The following is a 23,227-nucleotide window of genomic DNA, read 5'->3' on the forward strand; positions in this document are numbered from 1 at the left end:
GCTCAGTCGGGGTTCAGGGCGGCTTACAGTACCGAGACGGCACTGGTCGAGGTCTCAGAGGCAGTTCGGGAGTGCTTGGACGGGGGCGGCAGAGCGGTCCTGATTTTATTGGACCTCTCTGCTGCCTTCGATACGGTGCCCCATGCCTTGCTTATTGCAAGACTGGGAGCCGTTGGCATTTCAGGGCTGGCCCTTGATTGGCTTTCATCGTTTTTGAGCGACAGAACTCAGCAGGTCTGGATGCCCCCTCATTCTTCGGCCCCAAAGAGACTGACAACTGGAGTTCCGCAGGGGTCTACGTTGAGCCCTTTATTGTTTAATGTTTATATGACCCCCCTACTCTATCTGGCGGAACAGCTGGGAGCCAAAATAATGGCCTATGCTGACGACACACAGCTACTTTTCACCTGGCCCAAGGGTGTGTTGGATCCATCAGTAATCCAGCTTTGTTTGTCAGAAGTCTTTCGGTGGCTTGCACAAGTCCAGCTTAAGTGCAATGAAGACAAGTCGGAGGTTCTGTTTTTTGGCACCTTCCCTGTTAACTTCAAGGACCAGATCTGGCCCTCAGACCTACCCTGCCCTAGTGCGATGGGAGGCCCTGCTAAGAACTTGGGGGTTTGGTTCGGCCAGGACCTGAAGTTTTCGGACCATGTAAAAAAATTAACTGGCATTTGCTTTGGGACCTTGCAAACCCTGAGAAGATTTTTCCCTCTCCTCCCCAGGGCTGCTAAGGAAACTGTTCTTCGAGCCCTGATTTTGTCTCGGCTCGATTATGCTAATGCCTTATTTAGCGGCCTGCCTGGGTATATGATCCATCGCCTTCAGGTGATACAAAATGCTGCAGTACGTCTGCTTTTCTCGCTCCCCAGGAGGACGAGCGTGCGGAGTCACTTACGTAGCCTGCATTGGCTCCCGGTACCACACCGAATTTTGTTTAAAATTCTTGTGTTGGCATTTAGAGCAGCTCATGGTCAGGGCCCGATGTATTTGCAGAGACGATTCTCATTCTATATTCCCAATCGTGCTCTGCGATCGGCCAACCAATGCCAACTGATTGTTCCCAAATATAGATTTGCTCGACTGGGAGGCCAATCTATTTCAGTTAAGGCAGCCTATGCCTGGAATGCCCTCCCCCTTCACCTTAGAGCCTCTCCAACCATCACTGTCTTCAAGAAAGATCTTAAGACCCATCTTTTTAATGCCCCGCTATAACAGACTTGCTCCAGATTTTTCACTCATGAGGTCATACTACTCACCGTGCCAGGATACCCCGTGGTAATAGAGCGCGCTATAAAAGTTTTAGATAAAATAAAATAAATAAATATAATGTTTGTCTTGACTAGCTGAAGCTTTACCTGTCATATTGACCTTAAACTTCTCCTTGCTAATTTCTAAAGGAAAAATGACAACCTAAACTAACCAAAGTATCAAATATTAGGAACACATATATCAGAGACAATTTACAATATCTCTTTAACATTAAGCATCTTGAGCTGTTATTTATAAAAAACATGAAAGTCATTTCATTAAGCTTGCAAGGAAAAATAAAACAAAATTTTTAAAAATGTCTAAAATTTCAAAAAATTTCTACACCCCCCTTTTTCAAATTTTTTTTTTATTATTTTTTTTATATATACCCTTAAACCTTTTAACAGTTTTTCTTCGACCTAATGTCACAGGTTATATTTTCCAGCTAACACAATTTCTTCGACCTTGTGTCACCTAACACACTTTCTTCAGCCTTATGCCAAAAACAGAAAACCTACATTTTTAACAGGTAAATACTTCAATCATTGTCACTATTCTCTTTAATCTTTTCCTGACTGCAACTATTTACCTCCATTACAGATATCACTTCTATTTTCTTTCCTGTCTCACTTTTCTTTTCAGAATCTTTTTGACTTGATATCTCATCAATCTTTTCTTTTGACCTGTGTACCAATTTGAATTTCAGGCTTTCATTTTCTTCTGGCCAGTTATTACCTTTTCTTGGTATTTTCTTCTTTGACTTGATCACATTATTTTCTGTTCTCCAAGCTCTTTTTCTCAATTTATTATTTGAGAATCTTCATCAATTCCATCAGTTTCAGTGTCAGAAATTTCAACTTCAGACTCAGGTACTTCTTTACTCGGCAGCTTCACTCCGTTAGGAACGTCATCTTTGTAACTGGTACTTGGCAATTCATCTCCTTCTTTTTCTTCAATTACCTTCAACTTCCCAGTTTCAGAATTCTTGTTCCTGCTTTCAGAGCTACTTTTCTGCTTTTCAATACTCTCCTGGTCTTGAATCACAATCTGATCATTTTCTTCTTCTGCTTCTTTTTCTAGCAGATCTTCATCATTTTCTGAGTCTTCAGTTACAACTTTCAAGTCTTCTTTATTCAAGGCATGTTTTCCAATCAAACTCTCCAGATGTTGACCAACCTGTCGATCTTCAAGATCTGGATTTCTTTCAGGTTCTTCTTCAGAATCTGAATCAGTAGTGGTGACACTATCCTCATCAGGACTTTCAGAAGTAGTTACACGAAAAGTATGGTCAGTGTCAATCCACCTCTTCAGTCTTTTACACTTCACTGCATTTGTTGTGACAAGACTAACTGGCCTCCCTTTCTGCCACCTTGGCACTAGACAATTTCCTTTTAGACAAACCTTTTTCCTGATCCTTTCACTTGGTAACAGATCAAGTGCTTGCTCTTTTTCTCTTGTTTGCATTTCAGTTCCATCTTCATTAGACACAAGAGTCATTTCATCTGATAAATTCCTGCAGTACTCTAAATTGATGCTATCATTGATAGCCATTATTCTTTCCACTGGTATGAATGTCTGTCTCAAGACTCTGCCCAACATAATATCACGTGGACTTAAACCTGTCTTTTTATCAGTAGTACTTCTCAGAAACATCAAAACAAGTGGAAGGACATCTGTCCACTTTGTACCTGTAGCTAGACTCATTGTTGCATCTCTGTTCTTTACAGTACCGTTCTCTTGCTCCTCAACACCTGCAATTTCTGTTCTATCTGTACAATGGAGCAGTCTGTTTTCAATATGTCTTCTGTCATCTGATAACTTTGCAACAGTAATTTCATCAATATGTCGCATCTGAAATGCTTCAACCCATCTTGAAAACAAACAGATAATCACAAAAATGTAGCACAGATTAATATGCAGTGCCATCTCAATGAAATCCATTTGTAATCTGGTGAATGAAGCATTCTCCTGTAATTCTGTTTCCAATCCCAAAATTGTTTTCTTAATTTTGTTCACTTGCTGGCAACACAGCTTGACCATTAAATATTTTCCAATATGTTCCAAACTATGGTACATTTTAGCCATGTCATCAATCATGCTGTTTGGTAAAACTATTCTGTCATCTCTATGTGTCCAAATCTCATCCTCATCTCCATGTCTACATTCTGCTCTCAACCATGTGTTTTTCTCCTCATGAGTTGCTTTATTTTGTAAATCTTTGACTTCCTGCCAAGTTTCAACTACAGATGTTAGTATTAGTGAACTCAAAGCATGTTCATCATTCTTTTTGTATGCTACACATTTCACGTCAGCAATCCTTTCCACCAACTGAATGCCATCAATCAATCCTTTAATTAATTTTGCAATTCTGATAGGTGAACCTGTAGGAATAAATGTTTTAATCTGTTGATCAATTGTATCTGTTACTTGGATGTTTTTACTTAAAAGACCATTATATTCATTCCAGGATACTGGAAGTACACTTATTCTTTGTGGTCTGTATTCCTGTTCCTTATTAACAAAATTTTGCAATGGCGGTAAAGCCATCTCTTTCTGTTGAATCATCACCTGTCGCTGTATTTGTAACTGTTCATTCAGCTCATTTATTTTAAACTCCTTTTCCTTTGACCATAATGTTGACTCATCAGACTGTGTCAATTTAATTAGATCAATATCAGAATTCTCACTTGCTAGAACTGGAGTCATCACTCTTTCTTGCTGATTTGTAATCATTACCAGTTCAATTTTAAGTACAATAGAATAACGTTTTTCAGTAAAATTTTGAATTTCAGAATTTAATTAGACCTTTAAAACTGAAGAATTAATTTCATCTTTTTCAAGCACAGGGACTGTCACTGCTTCCATATTATTCATGGACTGTTTTAAATCAATTGATGAATTTACATCAACAGGAATCTTAATTCCAGAAGTACTAGGCATCTCATCATGCTTCTCTGTCGCGTCACGTTGAGAATAGGTCTGGTTTGGGACTTCATTAATTTGAACTGGGAATCTCGGCGTTACTTTAATCTGTTCTGGCAATCTACTTAAATTATTGTCCTGATCTGTAATTACAACATCAAATTTACATTGATTACTAATTTCTACTCTGATACTTTTATTATTTATTTTCGCTAATTTGGGAATCATTAATTTGCTCTCACATTTAGCAACAACCTTTTTAATTTTCTTATACCAGGAAAACTTTTTCTCTTTCTTTTGATAATATTTATCCATAATTAAAAAAATACTTACCTTTATTAAAATTAATCACAAATAAAAAAATGTATTTACCTTATTGACCTTATGACACTAGCTAACTAACACACAAAAATCACTAATGGCAGTAAGTAATCTAACTAATAAATCAAACAAGGGACAGAACCACCTAAAAACAGAACAAGGACTGCGTATACTTTTTAATATTATATTTCTGCGTGCGCGACCACCTTTGAACACGATTGCTGCTACACTGCTGTTAATGATTTATATGCAGCTTAGTGGACACTATAATTACAACAGTAATTAATACAGTAACTAACAAAATGCTTGGAAATAAATATTTATTTAATTTTGCTGCACAACCCTGCATTCTCACGCTATAGACAAGGAACAGCGATGCACAGAACCAAAAATTTGCTTGGAAAACACACTGAGCTTAAAAGAATTTACTATCTCCTAAGGGTTTCTTTTGTGAAGAGCACGCTACGAGCGTGTACCTTAACAGACTATCACTAAAGCAGTAAAATAATTGTAAGCTTTTATCCCTCTTGGAATGCTGCTATTCAAAACATTTGCCTTATTGAAAAAAAAAACCAATGGAGTGTGAGAAAGATCATTTTTATTTACATGCTCTTCACTGGCAGGGCATTTGACAACACTCGTTTCACTAAACCAATGCCCTGTTCCCACACTGATGGGAAACCATGAGAGGACTGTGCACTAGGCTCTCAGAATGTGTCTTCCTTTAAATCTGTGCCCAATCTTGCTCACCCACTTGCAGATAAGGTCTGCACTGACAAATATAAAATGTAAAATGCAAACGCCACAATATTTATTAGCTGTGACATCAATAACACAGCTGTAAATCAAAAACTCAAAACACTCGCAAATTTTTCGAAGTGACAACCCGCCTCAGCCAATCACAGCGCTGTTGGCGAGTTACAGCCAATCACAGCACTGTTTACGCTGCTTCAGCCAATTACAGCGCGGCGGCGCATCGGCCAATCACAACACAGCAGCTGTTGCTAAGATGTATGCTGCTGCTGCTGCAGTCTCTCTCCCCTCGCGCTTTGCTTTGGGAAGTATTTTTATACAGCGCGCAGTGTCTCGCCCATATCAGCTGTGACACGCTTTTCTCCAAACAGCTCAACCAAGAAGGAGAACAAAACGGGGACATTCGCGGCTCCAGCCAATCACAGCATGACTTTTCTGTGATGCTCCGGATGCCCCAGCCAATCGGAGCACGGCTCTGTTATGACACGACGGCGTTTTAGCCAATCCTAGCGTGGCGGCTGTGACGTAGACAGCCGCTGTGGATCCCAGCTCTCACCTCGGCTCCTCACTCCTAAAACGGTCTTACCCTTGCAAATCAAACCGAGCCCAGAACACAGCACGTAACCAGCCAACACTAAACGCGCATCAGCTGTAACAGCAAAGAATGAAGCAAATATCTTAAACCAAGTCACTACACGAATACAATCAATTCAGGAGGATGACGCGCATCAGCCAATCACGCGCAACCATTCCAAAGCGCTTTAGCGAATTATAGCGCTTCTTTGCTATGACACTACGGACGCCTGAACCAATCAGAGCGCGGCAGCTCTGACGCACACAGCAGCAGCGGTTCCAGGCTCTCCCCACACGCTCTCGCTCCTAAAATAGCCCCTCCCTCACAATTTTCGATAGGGGCACTTTTCAATTATTTAAATAGCGCGCAATGCCTTTAAGATGATCTAAATAGCGCGCAACACTTTACAATACTTTAAAATAGCGGATTCTTTATCCAGAAGGCTCCAAAAACGCTTTCCAATTACTTTTTAAAACTCAATTAGTAACTACATAAAGGAAACCATTTGTCTGCTTCTCTAAAAAAGAGATATTTTTATACATTCATTCAAGTATTCTCAGTGTGGAATAGACGACGCTATTCTCACAGAATAGTTTCAATTGCCAATAGAGTAATTCTTACCCTACCCTTCTAACAAATCTCAATCATTCACGCACTTCCAGACAGAAAACCCTAATCATACATACACGAATTCTTGGCAAGACTTGAACCAACCACAGAAAACGTCAAACGTTGATAAGAATAGACGACGCTATCTCACCCTTCTCTCAAGCTTGAATAAATCCTACTACTCTTTTCACAGAAAGTTTTAAAACGGGCAACAAGTCCCTATGCTTAATGCTACAATTTTATAGGCAATCCTCACTATACATTCAACCAATCAATCTAAGGTCCCTAAACTTGTGTTGTACGTCCACAACACGTGATATTTTCTATACCACAAATTTGAAACAGACAAATGCACTGTGTAACTCTTCCAGTCACACTATCTTTGCCGGCAATAACCAAGAGTCTTTCACACTACAAAAAAAAAAAACTCTTAAGACTACATATAACATTTGACAAAATCAAATAAAATCTCAACATATGTTAAACATTAATCCTATGACTATACCAACATATATGCAGCATGCATGTCAAAAACAACATATAACCGTACGAAGCTACCAAAAATTGTTCCAGCGCTCCAACAGAAATTCTTTATCAATGACGTCACAATCTACTACCACACTTACCAATTAAAACCAGGCCCATAAGAAACAACAGAGCAGCTTAAACAAGAGGCAAATGGATCTGATATGTTGTTATTAAACTCTTTTCAATAAACAAGACCAGCTTGTCATTTTAAAAGTTTATTTTAAAATTCTCAAAATTGCATAAACTTTATTAGTTCTTTATTAATATCAACATTTATTTTTAATAAGTAAGCTTTATTGTATTTTAATCATTGGCTCAAAATCTGACAGTTCAACATTGTATGAAATAATGAATTTTAAAGAAAACATAGCCCTAAATTCTAAGTTAGCTTTCTGACCTGAAAAGGAAAATAATGAATAAACAGTTGAATGCTTACAAATCCATGGAAAATCGAACAGCACTTCGCCCTCAGGAAACAGTCAGTCCTGTTCCTTTCAAGAGGCCAATTTTTATACCCTATTTGCTTGCTAATCTAACTAAAATGTAATTCTTTTCTGAAAATTCAGCACTGTGATTGGTTGCTGTCTGTCAGACCACCAAAACCACCTCGTCCAGGGTGTAAGCGTCACCATACTATTGTTCATTGACATAGAGTGACATCAGCTTCCGAGTGTCTTTGCAACAATTAAAAAGTTGCTTCTCTGACTTCCACCAGAGCTCGGCAAAATTATCCCTGCCATTTCTTCGGCCTTGAGAAAAGAACATCGAGAGCAGTTCATGAATAAGTCTCTTTTGTTAGAGCCACAGTCTTTTTCAAAGGTTGTGCAAAAGTAAAGTTCCATGGAAAGTTTCCAAGATGACTGCACTTGGCTTCAACTCTGCTCACGTACAGGCCGACCAGCTTTTCTTCAGAACCAGAACTAAGGCTAGGCCTCAACCCACATTCAGGCTAATAATTAAACAAACACAAAAAGAGTGATTAATTCAGGTAAAACAAACCCTTCTGTTACCCACCCTTCCCTGCTAGTCAATAACCCATTAATAAATGACAACTAGCAGAAGCAAACAAATAAAGCAGCACATAAAATAACTACCATTCTTCATATAGTCCAGCTTTATGAATCTGAAAGAATTAAAAGATGATTAAATGTTTCACAGACAGACAATCACAACATAGGACAAACATGTAAGCACATATAATGAAGCACATGCCTTGAATGATCAGCCGCATATTAATAGTGACAAAGACAATAGGACAGACATGACAAACAAAACAATATTAATCATGTGTTACAAAACAGACTTGCAAATGCAACAAAAGCACATGTTATTAATTCCTGCGTGTTCATGTGTGGTGCAAACTTAATCTAGGTTGGATTAATCAAATATATCATGCAACAATTCATTAATTGATTAGTTCATGTTATGGGGAATTGAATTCACAAGTCAGAATAAAATATTTTCTGAAGCTCGCTTCATCATTAATGATCTTATACAGTAGTTACTATACTAGGATAAGTTGAAATTTGCAGTAGTTTGATAGATTAATTTGCATAGTTAAGGAAAATCCTTAGAAAATCATTACAAAAACAAAGCATAATAGATAGAAGCTCAAAATAAATTCTTACACGTCACAGCCCTGAAATACAAATTTTAAAACTCATGAGTCAAGTCGGCAGGTTATGATTATATTGAATTTATATATTTATTACAACAATGCCGAGAAGTTTCTTTACATGATCAATATACGTCACTGAGGATCTTCCCCTATGCTGATCAATTCGGACAGCATAAAGTGAGCTACTTATTGTCTTCATAGAGATGCAGGCAGCCATGTCTTGTGGTGTCAATATGGAGAAATGAGAATGAGTGTATTGCAGGATATAGACCTGGTGATAGTAAGTGACCTGTGTGAACTGGATGCAAGAGTCACCTTGTTTTCTAATCCCAAACACTGAGAAGCACCATCTTACCTGTAGTCCTAGATGCAACTCAGAGTCTATAAGTAGGGTGTCCACCTGACTGGTAGTATAGCTGTACCACAGGTAACTGAACAACAATGTAGCTGATATTTTTATAACCGTCCGATGTTCCTAAACCCCTATAGTATTTCTGTCCCTGTTTGGTATGAAAGTTGGCAGCATTTTAAAACTAGATGCATTCAGAAGGAATGAATCACAAACTGCACTTTGTAGTACAAATCAATCAATCAATCAATCATAACACTTGTATAGCGCGCTACTCACCCGGGAGGGTCTCAAGGCGCTTGGGGGAAGGGGTCCGCTACTGCTCGAACAGCCAGGTCTTGAGTTGTCTCCTGAAGGCGAGATGGTCCTGGGTCAGTCGAAGGTGGATGGGGAGGGAGTTCCATGTTTTGGCCGCCAGGTAGGAGAAGGATCTGCCTCCGGCGGTGGCTCTTCGGATGCGTGGAACGGCTGCGAGGGCGAGGCTGGTGAAGCGTAGCTGGCGGGTGGGAGTGTAGAAGGTCAGGCGGTCGTTGAGGTACCAGGGGCCCAGGTCGTGGAGAGCCTTGTGTGCGTGGGTGAGGAGCCTGAACGTGATCCTCTTGTTGACGGGGAGCCAGTGCAGGTCCCTCAGTGCGCCGGAGATGTGGCAGCGTTGGGGGATGTCCAGGATGAGTCGGGCGGAGGCGTTCTGGACGCGTTGGAGTCTTCTCTGTAGCTTGGCTGTGGTTCCGGCCAATTCCTAAATGCACAGCATTCTGTGACTCGATTGAGGAGTTTCTGTACATGCAAGTAAAGATTTGAGTTCTAAATGTGGGAGGGTCAAAGGGGAGTGGGTGGGGAAGAGGGAGACAAACTTCTAAATATAATGGTATTTGTGAGATGTAAAAGTGTGGATCAGAAGAGTAAAGCAATTGTGTTTCACTGTGGGTGGAGTCATGTAGCTAACACTTTTGTAGTAAGTCAGAGTGAAAGTATTTGTGGAGGGGTTGAGTCTGTTTGTCTGAAAGAAACAAGCTGGGTGTAAGACAGTTATAGGGACAGCTTGTGAATTTTAGGTACAGGGGGAAAGAGAGAGAAGCAACACAACTGCATAAAATGAAAGGTGAAAAAAACAAGTGAAGGAGGGGAAAGAAAAGGAAAGGAAAGGAAAGGAAAGGAAAGGAAAGAGCCATAAATGATGGAACTATTACTATGAGATAGGATAGAGAGTGATAGGAAAAAAACAGGATATATATCCTAGAGGGAATTTTTTTGTCTACCTAACTTTTTATGAGACCTCTGTGGATACATATGTTGCATAATCACTGCAAGAATGATTAAGAAAAAATAGGCAACTCCATCTACTAAAGACCGAAGCCAAAAAGTATGCAAGGAAATGACACCCTTTATACTTTCCCACCACCCAGACACTTCATCCCAAATGAAAGGCTACAGGGTCTTGACCATAAGGTAGAAATGGGGAGGTATGATGGTCATAGCAGAGCTGAAGATGAGATATGGTAGACTCATGCGTCCTGAGTAGGCCACAATATGTAACATATTAATATAATGATGAGTAACATGGACATGTCCATTTATTCGCACTAGATGATAAAGAAATTACATGTAACACATCATTGATTTCTATTCACTCAACTATGAATGTTTTTATTTATCAGCTGATGTTAAAGGAGACTCCCTGATTGGGCTTTCCTTTGGCCCTTACATCTACTACACTCTCCCAGCCTGTGAGTATTTCAATGAGATCACATTTGCCTGCGCAGATGATAACTCCATCCAGAAAATACAGAAATGGCTGAAAAAAGAACCTGATGCCTTGGACTGGAGTCATATAATTAAGAAGATTTGTGAGCTTCAGGGCAGTGGGTAAGGATCCAACTTTCTCTTAAACCTTTCCTACTTTCTTTACCTCGTCAGACGCTCATCTTATAACCCATAGAAAGAATGTGAGGATGATAAAGTGAAGTAAACGTGTCAATTGAGAATTGAAGAATATGTAAGTGCTAATGTCACAGCGCAGATATAGGTTTGAAAGAAGGACAATCTTCTATGCACTGCACCTAGTCAGTTATTCACAATTCTAAGTTCTGGGAGTTCCTGCCAGGACTTGGAATCTGGATGTTTCGAGATGGAATAAAGCTACTTAAGGATGCCTGACCTGTGGTCTTTTCAATGCTGACAAGTGGCCACCAGTGACTTCAGATCTCTCCAGATGTTCTTAATGATGCTCTCCATGTTGTTTATTGACCAACTGGACAGTGTGTGTGAGCAAATCAACAAGATTTCCAACTGCTATTTTAAATTTCAAGTCTGTCAGATCCGGCTGGTCATTCAATCAGTCTTAACGTGCTGTATTGTACTGGTTAATGTAATCACACTGGAACGCAAATCCATGCGTTGCACGACCTGACTGCCACTGCCATCAGGCAATATGGCACATAATACACAGGCCAAGTTAAGAACAAAAGGCCACTTTATTGGGACAGGGTTCAGCTGAACTTCACTAATGAAATGATTTATCTAGTTCCTCTCACTGATGAACCTCTCCTCGAATGTATACACACTTCCAACCAAAAATCTAAGCATTCAGCGTGGTCCCCCTTTTATTCCTTTCACCGTCCTTTCACATCTAACCCTAGGCCACTCTGGTGGCCTTCTTCTGCTCGGGAATCCCTGGCAAGGCCCCAACCTTTCCAGAGAGATGTGTGAGCCCCCCGCTTGACTGCCACTAAGGATAACCCTGACCAGGTTTTTCTCCTGCCCTCCACACCTATTCGGAGCATCAGTACAGGACTTTATACATCTGATATGCATTTGCCCGGTGTTAGGGTGCCGTCGCTGGAATTTACTTAGGAGGAAATTTAATGAAGGGGGTATCTGCACATGCCGATCAGCAATACTAAAAACTCTGGACTCAGAGGACCCCCAATTAATTTGTCAATTAATTACATTTTTAACCTATTTTGAGAATGTATTGAAAGAATAATATAGGTTATAATTATAACTCAGCAATTCATGCTTGTTTTTTTAAAAAAGGTACATATTTTGTAAATTGTACTCAAATTTTAAATGTGGTATTAATTGTGTATATCCAATCTACTATAGCACGTGATAGAAATATATTTTATGCTTTGGAATATTGTAAAGGTTTTAATGAACTATACGATAAATCATTTTTCTCTCTCTCTCCTGCCCTCCACGCCCCACACTTTCAAATTCTTTGTGGCTTTGGATATCACTTAAACAGCCATTACCTTCCTTTCTTTCTAAAATAGGCGGAGGGCCTGCCACCTGATTGTCAACCTTCACTCACTGTTTTATTGTCAGCTTTTTTGTCTATTGGCAGTGTATCTCTAGTAAATAAAATATGTTACCTAAATAGCATAACTGGACCCCATTGTGGCGGAACAAGCCAAAAATATATTGTCTGATATCTCCATGCTCCACAACTCCTATACCTTTATTTTCACAAAGATAATGCATCTCCCCATTAACCTTGCACCTGACTTTCTCAATTGCATTATACTTCAAGCTCTATAAAACAACTATACCATACACAATTTTATCATCAAAACTTCAAAACTACTTAAATATATTGTCAAACCAACAACAGTAACCTGAGTGTCATAGGTTCTCTTTGCCTACACCTTCTTCTCTCCTCCTTAGCCTAGCCCTGCAAAATCCTGCTTCATAATTTTGCTGCAGTGAGTTTATAACCCCAAAAGAATTTACCTTAAAAGGAATACCTGAAAATGTCCCCCTATGTTAGCTGCTGCCATTCCCTTTTCAACGTAAAGAATAGTGACATGGATAACATCCTCTCTTCAACACTCTTGTCATCTAAACTTCTTTTTACTGAGCCACATCATAGAAACTCCTCCCAAACTGGTCTGTAATCTGACCTGGTCTGGTCTGGTATTCTATTCAAGTTATATTTTTACCAGACCTTGAATCCTTAGTCTCTGAACCCCCAAATTTCTGCTGGTACCATAGTCTTCTTTGCATCCACTCCAGGTACCAAACCGTGAAATCTCTACCACTGTGAACGAGACAATGCGTCTTTGATATTGCTATTCACATCTGGCAAGTGATTAGATATAAATATAAAGCTGTATATGAGGCAATGAAGAATAAAACATTGCAACAGTTTCAAATGTTTCTTGTCTCTTGCCTTCTGACCAATCATAAATGTTATGACTTTTATTCTCCACATTAAAAGTCGCTGTTTGTTAAGTGTTTGTCCTACAAATCAAGGGCCTCCAATAGGAGGAAAATTATCACATGTTTATGCTCCTGTCCATCCACTTCCAAAGCTACCTCTCAGAGCACCAACATCCGTCCCAGAAAAGGCCTACCCTCCGCACACACCGCATCTGAAAACATCCGGACAAAACAAGTTAAATCCAATCCAGAGATCACTTTGTCACACCATTAAAATTCTACAGAAAGAACAACTAAACTTCAAGATCTGCTCTCACTGCAGAGGAAACCCTGATCTTGTGTAAGCTAGTTTAAAACCTGATGTAAAAAAGCCTAATTTCTATGAAACGGATCTACCTGCTATTACCACTCTGCAAGCAAAGTTCAAATGCCCCACCAAGCTTTGCACCTGTTGTAATACCAGCTTCGGGGCAGCTAACGCTTCCTCTAGCAACAACATCATCTCCTATATCTTAGCCTTTAGCCATATGGCTTGCATATCCAGCACAGTTATACGCATATGGTTCGTATGAATTTAATGGGACTGTATATTAGGTCAAGAAACTTCACAATATAGAGACTTTGTCTCTCCATATCATCAGTAAATGTTTTTTGCTGCTATCTCACAGTACCACATCCAAACCCCTAAACTTTCAGAGTTGTAGATGATGTCGGTAACCTCGAACATAACCACTCCAGTTCCCAAGAAATTTGTGAAAACAGATCTACCCCTTTTGTTTGTTACTTTTGCATGCCCAAGGTGTCACAAAGAAGAGTTGCAAGAAAACATTTTAAAAAGTTTATTGAAAAGATCTAACACTTGTAAATAACATATGAGTTGTGATTATTAAGAGGATTAAATGAATCAGTTTTATTAATACTATCGAAATGGTGAAAAACACAAACAATTAAACCATGTCAATTGCTCCTAATGTTACTCCTATCAATCACTAATCCCTCTAAGCTAGTGGGAGCATATCGGGAGTACCCTTCTACCAGATCTTTTGGAATTATCTAACCCCATATCTTGGTATATTGTTTCAGGAATCCGGCCTCAGGACATTAACAAACGCACCCCGTCTGAGTGTGCTGGCATGCACACTTCTCCTGTACGGCTATCTCAGTCACAGCTCACAGAACCTTCAATGATAAATCTAGCATGAAGTGCATCTATCCACATTCGGGACGGACACTGTTTAAAGAATAAAACACCAGCCTTATTGTGCTTTACCAGAGGTGGGGAATAAAGTCTTTAGTTATTCTAGAGAGAAAGAGTCATCTCCTATGAGCACAAAAATAAAACAAGGGCATCACGTTCCAATATGTGTGACCCTGGAACTAATTGTGCAGTCTACAGGGCAACAATGTCCAACCAGAATACATGTGTGTGTGACAGTTCCTGGTATTTGGGGAAAACATGTGCAAACATGTCAGAAAAAGATACTACGTTAAAAAGGAAAGCTAAAATGGAGACTAAATGTAATCTCCACAACAGCTCAAAGCCCAGAAAAATTAAGGATGTATTCGGAACTTCTGTTTTCTCTGCGGCTAAGGGAACCCCTAAATAATCCGCCACCACTTGAAATTACTGAAGTGATCTTCCACACTCTCCTCTGCCTCTTGCCCTAATGTACAAACAATCATCCAAATAATGTGCCAACATGTCATGCCCTGAATACACTGTAAAACACCATTGCAAAAATTGCTGAATGTCTCAGAGTTTATAAAATATTGTGCAGCCTATTGATAATATCTTATCTTCATGTATTGCTTCATCAAACTGTATACAAATAATAACAAAATCATAGAATGTACTAGCAAGTGTCTGAAGGCTGAGTTTATATCATATTTCGGCAATTCTGTGTCTACTCTACACTGTCTGATGAATTCTATTGTCACATCTACTGATGCGGACTGAACAACTTTGTCTTCTTTAGTAATGAAATCCTGAAGTGATGCAACTTTAGGCCATGAACAATGATGGATCATTCGGAATTCACCTGCCGACTTTTTAGGAACCATTCCGAATGTAGATATAAGTAGGTCAATGATCAAAGGGACCTTCCATGCTATCCTCTGTGACATCTTTGACCAGCGTGTGGCATATCTTTAGCAGATTGTAGATTATCCCCACATCTTCTTTGTCTAATCCCGTGGTGTCATGGTGTCGTGGTCTGAAACCTTCCTGGAAAACCCCATTCAAGCAAGCTAGCTCTCTCTCAGTCAGGGTAAAACATCAGCCACAACACCAGTGTCTCCACCTCAATTGTGTAAAAGCTCTTATTACCAGACAGGTAATACCCTCATATCCCCCTAATTTGCCTTAGGTGTGTTGGTCTTGCCTGCTCCCTAAAACGTTGCAGCACCTCTTGTTCCCCCAAACTTTGCATATTTATGTTTATACTTGCGAGGGTTCTGGGTACAAAATCCTCTGTTATAACCTCAAAAGGCTCCATAATTAATCCTTCGTCCTTTTCCCCAGACTCCAATCCCCCAAGGGTGGGATGCCACAGAAAAGGGGTGAAATTGAACTGCCAAACAACTTGCTGTATTCAGCGCCGGTGATAGTCTTGTTGGATACCTCAATTTTAGCCACAACTCATTATCTACTTCACCCCATGGTTTATCTGGCTTTACCCCAACCTCACTCTAAACTCCTCATCATAATGAAGCCAAGCCAAATGCCCAAAATCTATTTGGGGTTTTCCTATAGATTTGAAAATAGACACCGAGCACTCTGGAATGTTTTTACAATAGACACTTTAATAGATTAGAAAGGCTGATGTACAAGAGTCAATGTTAGTAGGCACCATAGGGCACCAAGCCAATTCCTAAGCTTCTTTTTTAGACCGTTCTTTTAAATTGCAACTCCTGCCCTTGAGGCCTAGATACTCCCATGTAGGGTAGCCTATTTAAGCCTGCCGTTTTCTACTTAACCGCCTATTCCTTCTTCTGTCTGTCACTGCCATTGTAACCTGTTCTCTGTCCTCCTTGCCCTTATCAGTGCATGCCATTCTGTCATCCTCTCTTTCTCAAAGCTCACTTACTTTTCCTTCTAGTTTATCTCCATTGCCGATGTCTTTGGCCTTGGAAACAGGGCCAACACTTTTCCAACCATCAGTGCATGTGACTTCCTATCCAAAGTGCCCCACCTTTCCTCACCTGTTTATAAATGCTGACACTCCTTGCCTCATATCACAAATGTCTTTCTCAACCTGGGACCTTTTCCTTCTAATTCCACTTCTGCACTATGCTTCTGGGTGTCGTGGTGGGCCTCAGCCAGGCCTACCAGTGCTAGGGGTTCGGCCTTCTCTGCACATAAGTCATCAGACCAAAAAATAGAAGTTGGCACGAAAACTGAAATGTAAAACAAGAAGTTTATTAGACCTCATGACGTGGAACTACATTCACACAACATCCATCAGTAGTGTATGAAGTAGCACACTGAGTAGAAGGATAATGGACCTTTTATATCCACACAGGGGCTCAAAAGAAGGAAGTACAAGCACACATAGGAGAGTTTACATACAGAAATTGTCATACAGAAATGCACAGTCAACAGTAAGGAGGAGCTAGCAGTGTGCTGACTCCGGTAAAAATAACCTGGCAATTACAGACTAGAACATCTGTATGAACAGTTACAGTTTCTTCTGCACATGTGCAGAGTAGCAAAACCTACATATAGCCAGTCCATAAGCAGAGCACATGGGTAAACGACAGTAGAGAAGGACAGAGCACATGACGAACACATGGCAGACAAGATGGCTGCCGGAAACAAGATGGCTTCAGCTAAATGCTAACATCGATCGCTGCCAATTTTCAACATGGGGATCTACCGTCTGTAATAACTTAGTTTTTTTCTGAAATTTTGGTCATCCGCCAATCAACCCTTCTTATACTGCCCACAAAGATGCTGTCCGCAACCACCACCACCTCATCAGGACCGCCAAAAGAACCTCCTTCACAAACCGCCTTGACAACAATGTACACAACAGCAAGGAGCTCTTCACCATCGTGAAGGAACTCTCCAACCCCAGCTCTAACACCAACGACATCCCACCATTGCAAGCCCTGTGCGACTCCCTCGCCACCTTCTCGCATCGGAAGATCTCCAACATCCATGACAGCTTCAGAACCCAGATGACCCCTGCCGACCACACCCCACCGAACCCCCCGCACTCCACTTCCCACGACACCCTGACAACCTGGGCCAATAAGAGCATCGAGGACACAATCAAGTCCATGGGAACAATCCACTCCTGCTCCCCATCCGACCCTCTCCCGCACCACATCTTCAACAAAGCCAGCAATTCCATCGCACCCCACCTGCACAAAATCATCAACTTCTCCTTCGAGATCGCCACATACCCTGAGAGCTGGAAGCTTGCAGAGATTAATGCCCTACTGAAGAAATCCAAGGCGTATCCGAGCGACCTCAATAACTTCCCTCCCATCTCCCTGCTTCCGTTCCCAGCAAAAGTCATTGAGAAGATAGTAAACACACAGCTCACCCGTCACCTCAAAGACAACAACATCCTGGACCAGTCCCAATCAGGTTTCCGCAGCAACCACAGCACCAAGATCGCCCTCATCGCCGCCACAGACAACATCAGGATCCTACTAGACAACGGCGAGACGACGGCCCTCATCCTCCTGACCCTCTCCGCCTTCGACACCGTCTGCCATCACACACTACGCACACGCCTCCATGACGCAGGGATCCAAGACAAGGCCCTGGACTGGACCACCTCCTTCCTCTCCGGCAGAACTCAGAGAGTCTGCCTTCCCCGTTCCGATTCGATGCCTCCAAGATCATCTGCGGCATACCTCAAGGATTTTCCCTCAGACCGAAGCTGTTCAACATCTACATGGCTCCACTAGCACGCTTCGCCTGACAGCATGACCTGAATATAATCTCCTACGCCGACAACACTCAGCTGATCCTCTCCCTCACCAAGGACCCCCGCGCTGCCAAATCCAACCTCCACCAGGGAATGAAGGCCGTTGCAGACTGGATGGAGGACAGCTGCCTCAAACTGAACAAAGACAAAATGGAAATCCTCATCCTCGGGTCCAACCCCTCTGCATGGAACAACTCTTGGTGACCCACGTCACTGGGGTCCACCCAGCCCCCACCAACCACGCACGCAACCTGGAAGTCATCCTCGATTCATAACTCTCCATGACCAAACAAGTCAACGCGGTCTCCTCCACCTGTTTCAACACCCTCTGCATGCTCCGCAAGATCTACAGATGGATCCCAACAAACACGAAGAAAACAGTCACCCAGGCACTCTTCAGCAGCAGACTCAACTACGGAAACCCCCTCTACGCCGGAGCCACGTCCAAGCTCATCAGCAGACTACAGAGAATCCAGAATGCCTCTGCACGCCTGATCCTTGACGTCCCGCGCCGCAACCACATCACGCCCCACCTGAGGAACCTGCACTGACTCTCCATCAACAAAAGAATCTCCTTCAAGCTCCTGTTCCACGGACACAAGGCACTCCTCAAAACCGGCCCAGCCTATCTCAACAGTCGACCCTCCTTCTACGTAACCAACAGGAAACTCCGCTCTGCCGACCAAGCCCTGGCCACAGTCCCACGCATCTGGAGAACTACTTTCGGAGGCAGATCCTTCTCCCATCACGCCGCCAGGACCTGGAACAACCTCCCCCTCTACCTGCAAGAAACTGAAGATATGCTGACTTTCAGGAGACAACTCAAGACCTGGCTCTTTGACCAATAGCAGCAGCACCCCCCCCAGCCCCTCAGAACCCTCACAGGAATGTAGTGCGCTTTACAAGTTACATGATTGATTGATTGATCGATACATTTCCTTGCCATGCTTGCACCTTCCTCTAGATTGTCTTCCTCAGCATTATAATCCAATTCATTTTTTTCACATTGTCCCATACACCACTCACCCCAGACATTCACTATGTCCAATGCCACCATAAAAGTCCTCCTTTCTATTACTATTTCAGAATGTTGTTGTGTCTCTTTTTTGTGCTCCCTTACTGTCAAGAAGGTTGTACTGTCACTCTCCCTCTCTTCAGGCCAGCACCCACAGGTTACTCCCAACCTGGCCGAATGCTGTTCAATTTGCCTGGTCCCAGGCACCAGAGTTTTCCCAATGCTTTCTGAAGTACCATCTGACCTATCATCATGAATGCACAACCATTATCCTCCCGGCACCTAAGGCCAACTATATACTTGTTGTGTCCAACTGGCAAAGGGTAATAATTCCCTATGTTTCCATGGAAATCGTGTAGCTTTAGATAAGGTTATACTCTCCTTCATCAGACCTTCATCAGACAAAACCCTAAAACAAAAGGTAAATTTTTCTGCTTTCCTTACAGCTCCCAAGAGTCTTTATTTTTGGGGCTAAATGTGCCTTCTTCTTTAATGTTGTCTCTCCTGAATTAACACCTGCATTTTCCACATTGATACTGGTAGTGTGCAGCGCCACATGGTGCTTCTCAAAGACTGTTGCAGCCTCTTGCTCACAAAAAAATCACAATGCGCCACCTACTGGCCACAAGGTTTCATCATCTCCACATATGGTGTGTCTGACTCATCCCCCATGTGAGACAATGGTTTATTACCCCCCTGGCCACACCTCCGAGACTCACTCACCTCCTACCTCGATCAGACAATAGAGCTGTTGTACCGCACGCCAACTCCCTGAACTCAATTTTCTCATTTGGGCTCACAATTATGACCTCACTCACTCCAGCTGCCAAAGTCGCTGTCTCCATTCTACTCAAGGCTGCATGTCCAGTTACCCTTGTTCCCTTTGTTGCATGGTGGTGAGCAGACCAACCCGATGTCAACGCATCTAGAAACCTCTTAAGCACAACAAGCTCATGTTTGACTATTAGGACTACAAAGCCAACCATTTATTTTAAACAAACTCCACCACCCATAGTAAATATGGGCCATTCTGTATTATGTCAATGTGGAGGTCATCTTGGAAAATAAGGGACAAGAATATGTTGTAAAATATGTTGAATACTGCAGAGAAACACTGTGGGAAACCGTCCTGCCTCTTACGATATGGAGAGCTGTACACCTATCAATGATAATAACTTCCCCTATTTTAATAATTCTTATATACCGGTTTAAAAACATGGAAACACTCAGCTGATTTCACTCATTGTTTTACAGTCATTCAAAAAATGAATAGTATACCTGGTTAATTAGCATTGTCTGTGGCTGTTGGGCAATTCATGTGCATATGGAAAGAAATCTCAGCTCTTCCTCCTCTTAGGTCAACTATTGGAACACAGCCTTTAAATTGAAAGCAGTAGCATGAGATAATTGAAGCATACCTTGACACCACTGATGGATGCACATTTCACCACTAAAAAGAAAAAAAGCCTCAACACTGTCATCAGGGGTTGGACTGAAGTATTTTAAGGTGTGGTGTGCGCATCATCACACTAAAATGCGTAAGTAATGCATTTATAATGCTGCCCTGACCATCCCATGAGAAACTACCGCGAACACACTGGCAGTGGGTGCACTGTGCGGCTTGAGCCTGCTGTGTAGACAAACACTGTGACCCCTTAATTATTCATAATCCAGTATGGACAACTCAAACTGAACTCTACATATTTGTTAGAGGAACCACACAGGCTCTTAGTTGAATCCAGCCAAGTGGGGCAGCTTAAGTCTACCACGTGGTTTTAATAAACAAGCAACCCATTACCCAGGAGAGGTTACTAAAGAGCCCTCACTTGGATCCAGGGAAGGTGCCTTACCTGTTTCAAGCACGTGTCACCTCACTGTTTTCCATTCCACCCCCACCGTTGGCACACTGGTGCCTTCTGGTCCCTGGACTTAAGTAGCACAAAATATGAAGATAACAAAGCCTTTAAGCATGGAGTGAATGTTTGAAGTGGTTGAAGAGTAGTCTTAGGCATGTGGCCGTTCAGGAAAAGGTGATGTAAGCTAAATGATGCCAGGAATAACAGAGACAGCAAACCAGTGGAAACTGATTATTGAATCAAAGGCAGAACAGAAGAGGCAAGCCTTCAAAATATGCCATACCTTCTGTAACTTTGACTCCTGCAGGTCCCCATCCCAGCAAACCTGGTCCCCAGTCAGAAATCCCTACTGCTCACGCAGGGCCCAAGATGATAAACAACTCATCTGCTTCCACTTGTGTTGGGAGGGCAGCGGGCCACAGGATTGTCTATGGTGACGAACGTTGCATTGACGATAGCTGACAAGCGTAACAGACTCAGCTCACCAGTGACTGCAACAGCACCACCTGAGCCACCCCCACTCACTACGCAGGCCACATGCTTGACCCAGTCTTCTCATCCAGCAAGCACATCACCTTCAGCCACTCCACCGGACTTCACTGGACCGACCACAGCTGCGTCCACTTCAGCTTCAGAAAAACAACGACCCACCACCACTCGCAACAGGCTCCTCACAGGAGCTGGAGCAAGATCACCACCGAGCAGCTCACCACCTCCCTCAGCCAGAACCCGCCCGCCAGCACAACGGACCCCAACGAAGCAGCCCGCAACTTCACACAGTGGCTGACCGCCTGCGCAGACGACCTCGCGCCACTGAAGAACCCTCCAGCAGACCCAGAAGCAAGAAAGCCACCTGGTTCACCGACGAACTCAAGGACTCCAAGAAGAACTGCCGCACCCTCGAGAAAGCCTGGCTCCTCGACCAGACCACATACAACATGACCACCCTCAAATAAGCCACCCGCAAGCACCACCAGCTCATCCGCACCACCAAGAAGAAAACACTGAAGGAACGACTGGACAACAACGCCCATGACAGCAAGGAACTCTTCAGAATCGTCAAGGAGTTCTCCAACCCCAGCACCGGCAACAACGACATCACTCCTTCACAAGACCTCTGCGACTCTCTCGCCTCGTTCTTCCACCGCAAGAATGCCGACATCCACAACAGCTTCGGCGCACCATCCACGCACCCTACCGTCAAACCAACGCCCCCCACCGCCACCCTCCGCACATGGACCGCGGTGACCACCGAAGACACAGCCCGCACGATGAACAACATCCACTCCGGATCTCCAACCGACCCCTGCCCTCACCACGTCTTCAACAAGGCCGACTCCATCATTGCACCCCAACTCCGGGACATTATCAACATCTCCTTCAACACCGCCACCTTCCCGGAGAGCTGGAAGCACGCCGAGCTCAGCGCCCTACTAAAGAAACCAACAGCGGACCCCACCGACCTCAAGAACTTTTGCCCCATCTCGCTCCTCCCTTTTCCCGCCAAAGTTATCGAGAAGACCGTCAACAGACAGCTTGCCGCCTTCCTCGAGACGAACGGATCCCTTGACCCCTCGCAGTCCGGTTTTCGAGCCAACCACAGCACCGAGACCGCCCTCATCGCAGCCACCGACGACATCAGAACCCTGCTCGACAACGGGGAAACAGCGGCCCTCATCCTCCTGGACCTCTCCGCAGCGTTCGACACTGTCTGCCACCGCACCCTAGTCCAACGCCTCAGCAGCACAGGTGTCCAAGAGAAGGCACTGGAATGGATCATCTCGTTCCTCGCCGGAAGAACACAGAGAGTCCGCCTCCCCCGTTTCGATCCGAGGTCACCGAAGTCATCTGCGGCGTACCGCAAGAATCATCACTCAGCCCACCCTCTTCAACGTCTATATGAGACCCCTTGCAGCCATCGCACGCCAACACAACCTCAACATCATCTCCTATGCTGACGACACCCAACTGATCCTCTCCCTCACCAGAGATGCCGCCACCGCAAGAACTAGCCTACATGAAGGGATGAAAGACGTGGCCGAGTGGATGAAGAACAGCCGCCTGAAACTGAACTCAGACAAGATGGAAGTCCTCATCCTGGGACCATCGCCCTCTGCCTGGGACGACTCCTGGTGGTCCCCGGCCCTAGGCAACGCACCCAAGCCAACAGACCACACACGCAACCTGGGCTTCATCCTGGACTCCTCCCTCTCGATGACCAGACAAGTCAACGCCGTCTCCTCATCATGCTTCAACACCCTACGCATGCTCCGCAAGATCTTCCGATGGATCCCAATCGAAACCAGGAAGACGGTCACCCAGGCACTCGTCAC

General features: G+C 43.1%; 1 protein-coding gene across 1 annotated transcript in view; it reads left to right on the forward strand.

The window, feature by feature from the left end:
- LOC144752248 (nicotinamide N-methyltransferase-like) overlaps positions 1 to 23,227 on the forward strand; it is a 166,023-nt gene that overhangs the window by 4,147 nt on the left and 138,649 nt on the right. Inside the window, exon 2 of the mRNA XM_078640254.1 lies at positions 10,581 to 10,788. Within this exon, the coding sequence (XP_078496380.1) occupies positions 10,581 to 10,788 (208 nt within the window). The remainder of the gene's footprint in view (positions 1 to 10,580; positions 10,789 to 23,227) is intronic.

Source organism: Lissotriton helveticus, chromosome 4_2, assembly GCF_964261635.1.
Source record: "Lissotriton helveticus chromosome 4_2, aLisHel1.1, whole genome shotgun sequence".
NCBI classification, from domain to species: domain Eukaryota; kingdom Metazoa; phylum Chordata; class Amphibia; order Caudata; family Salamandridae; genus Lissotriton; species Lissotriton helveticus.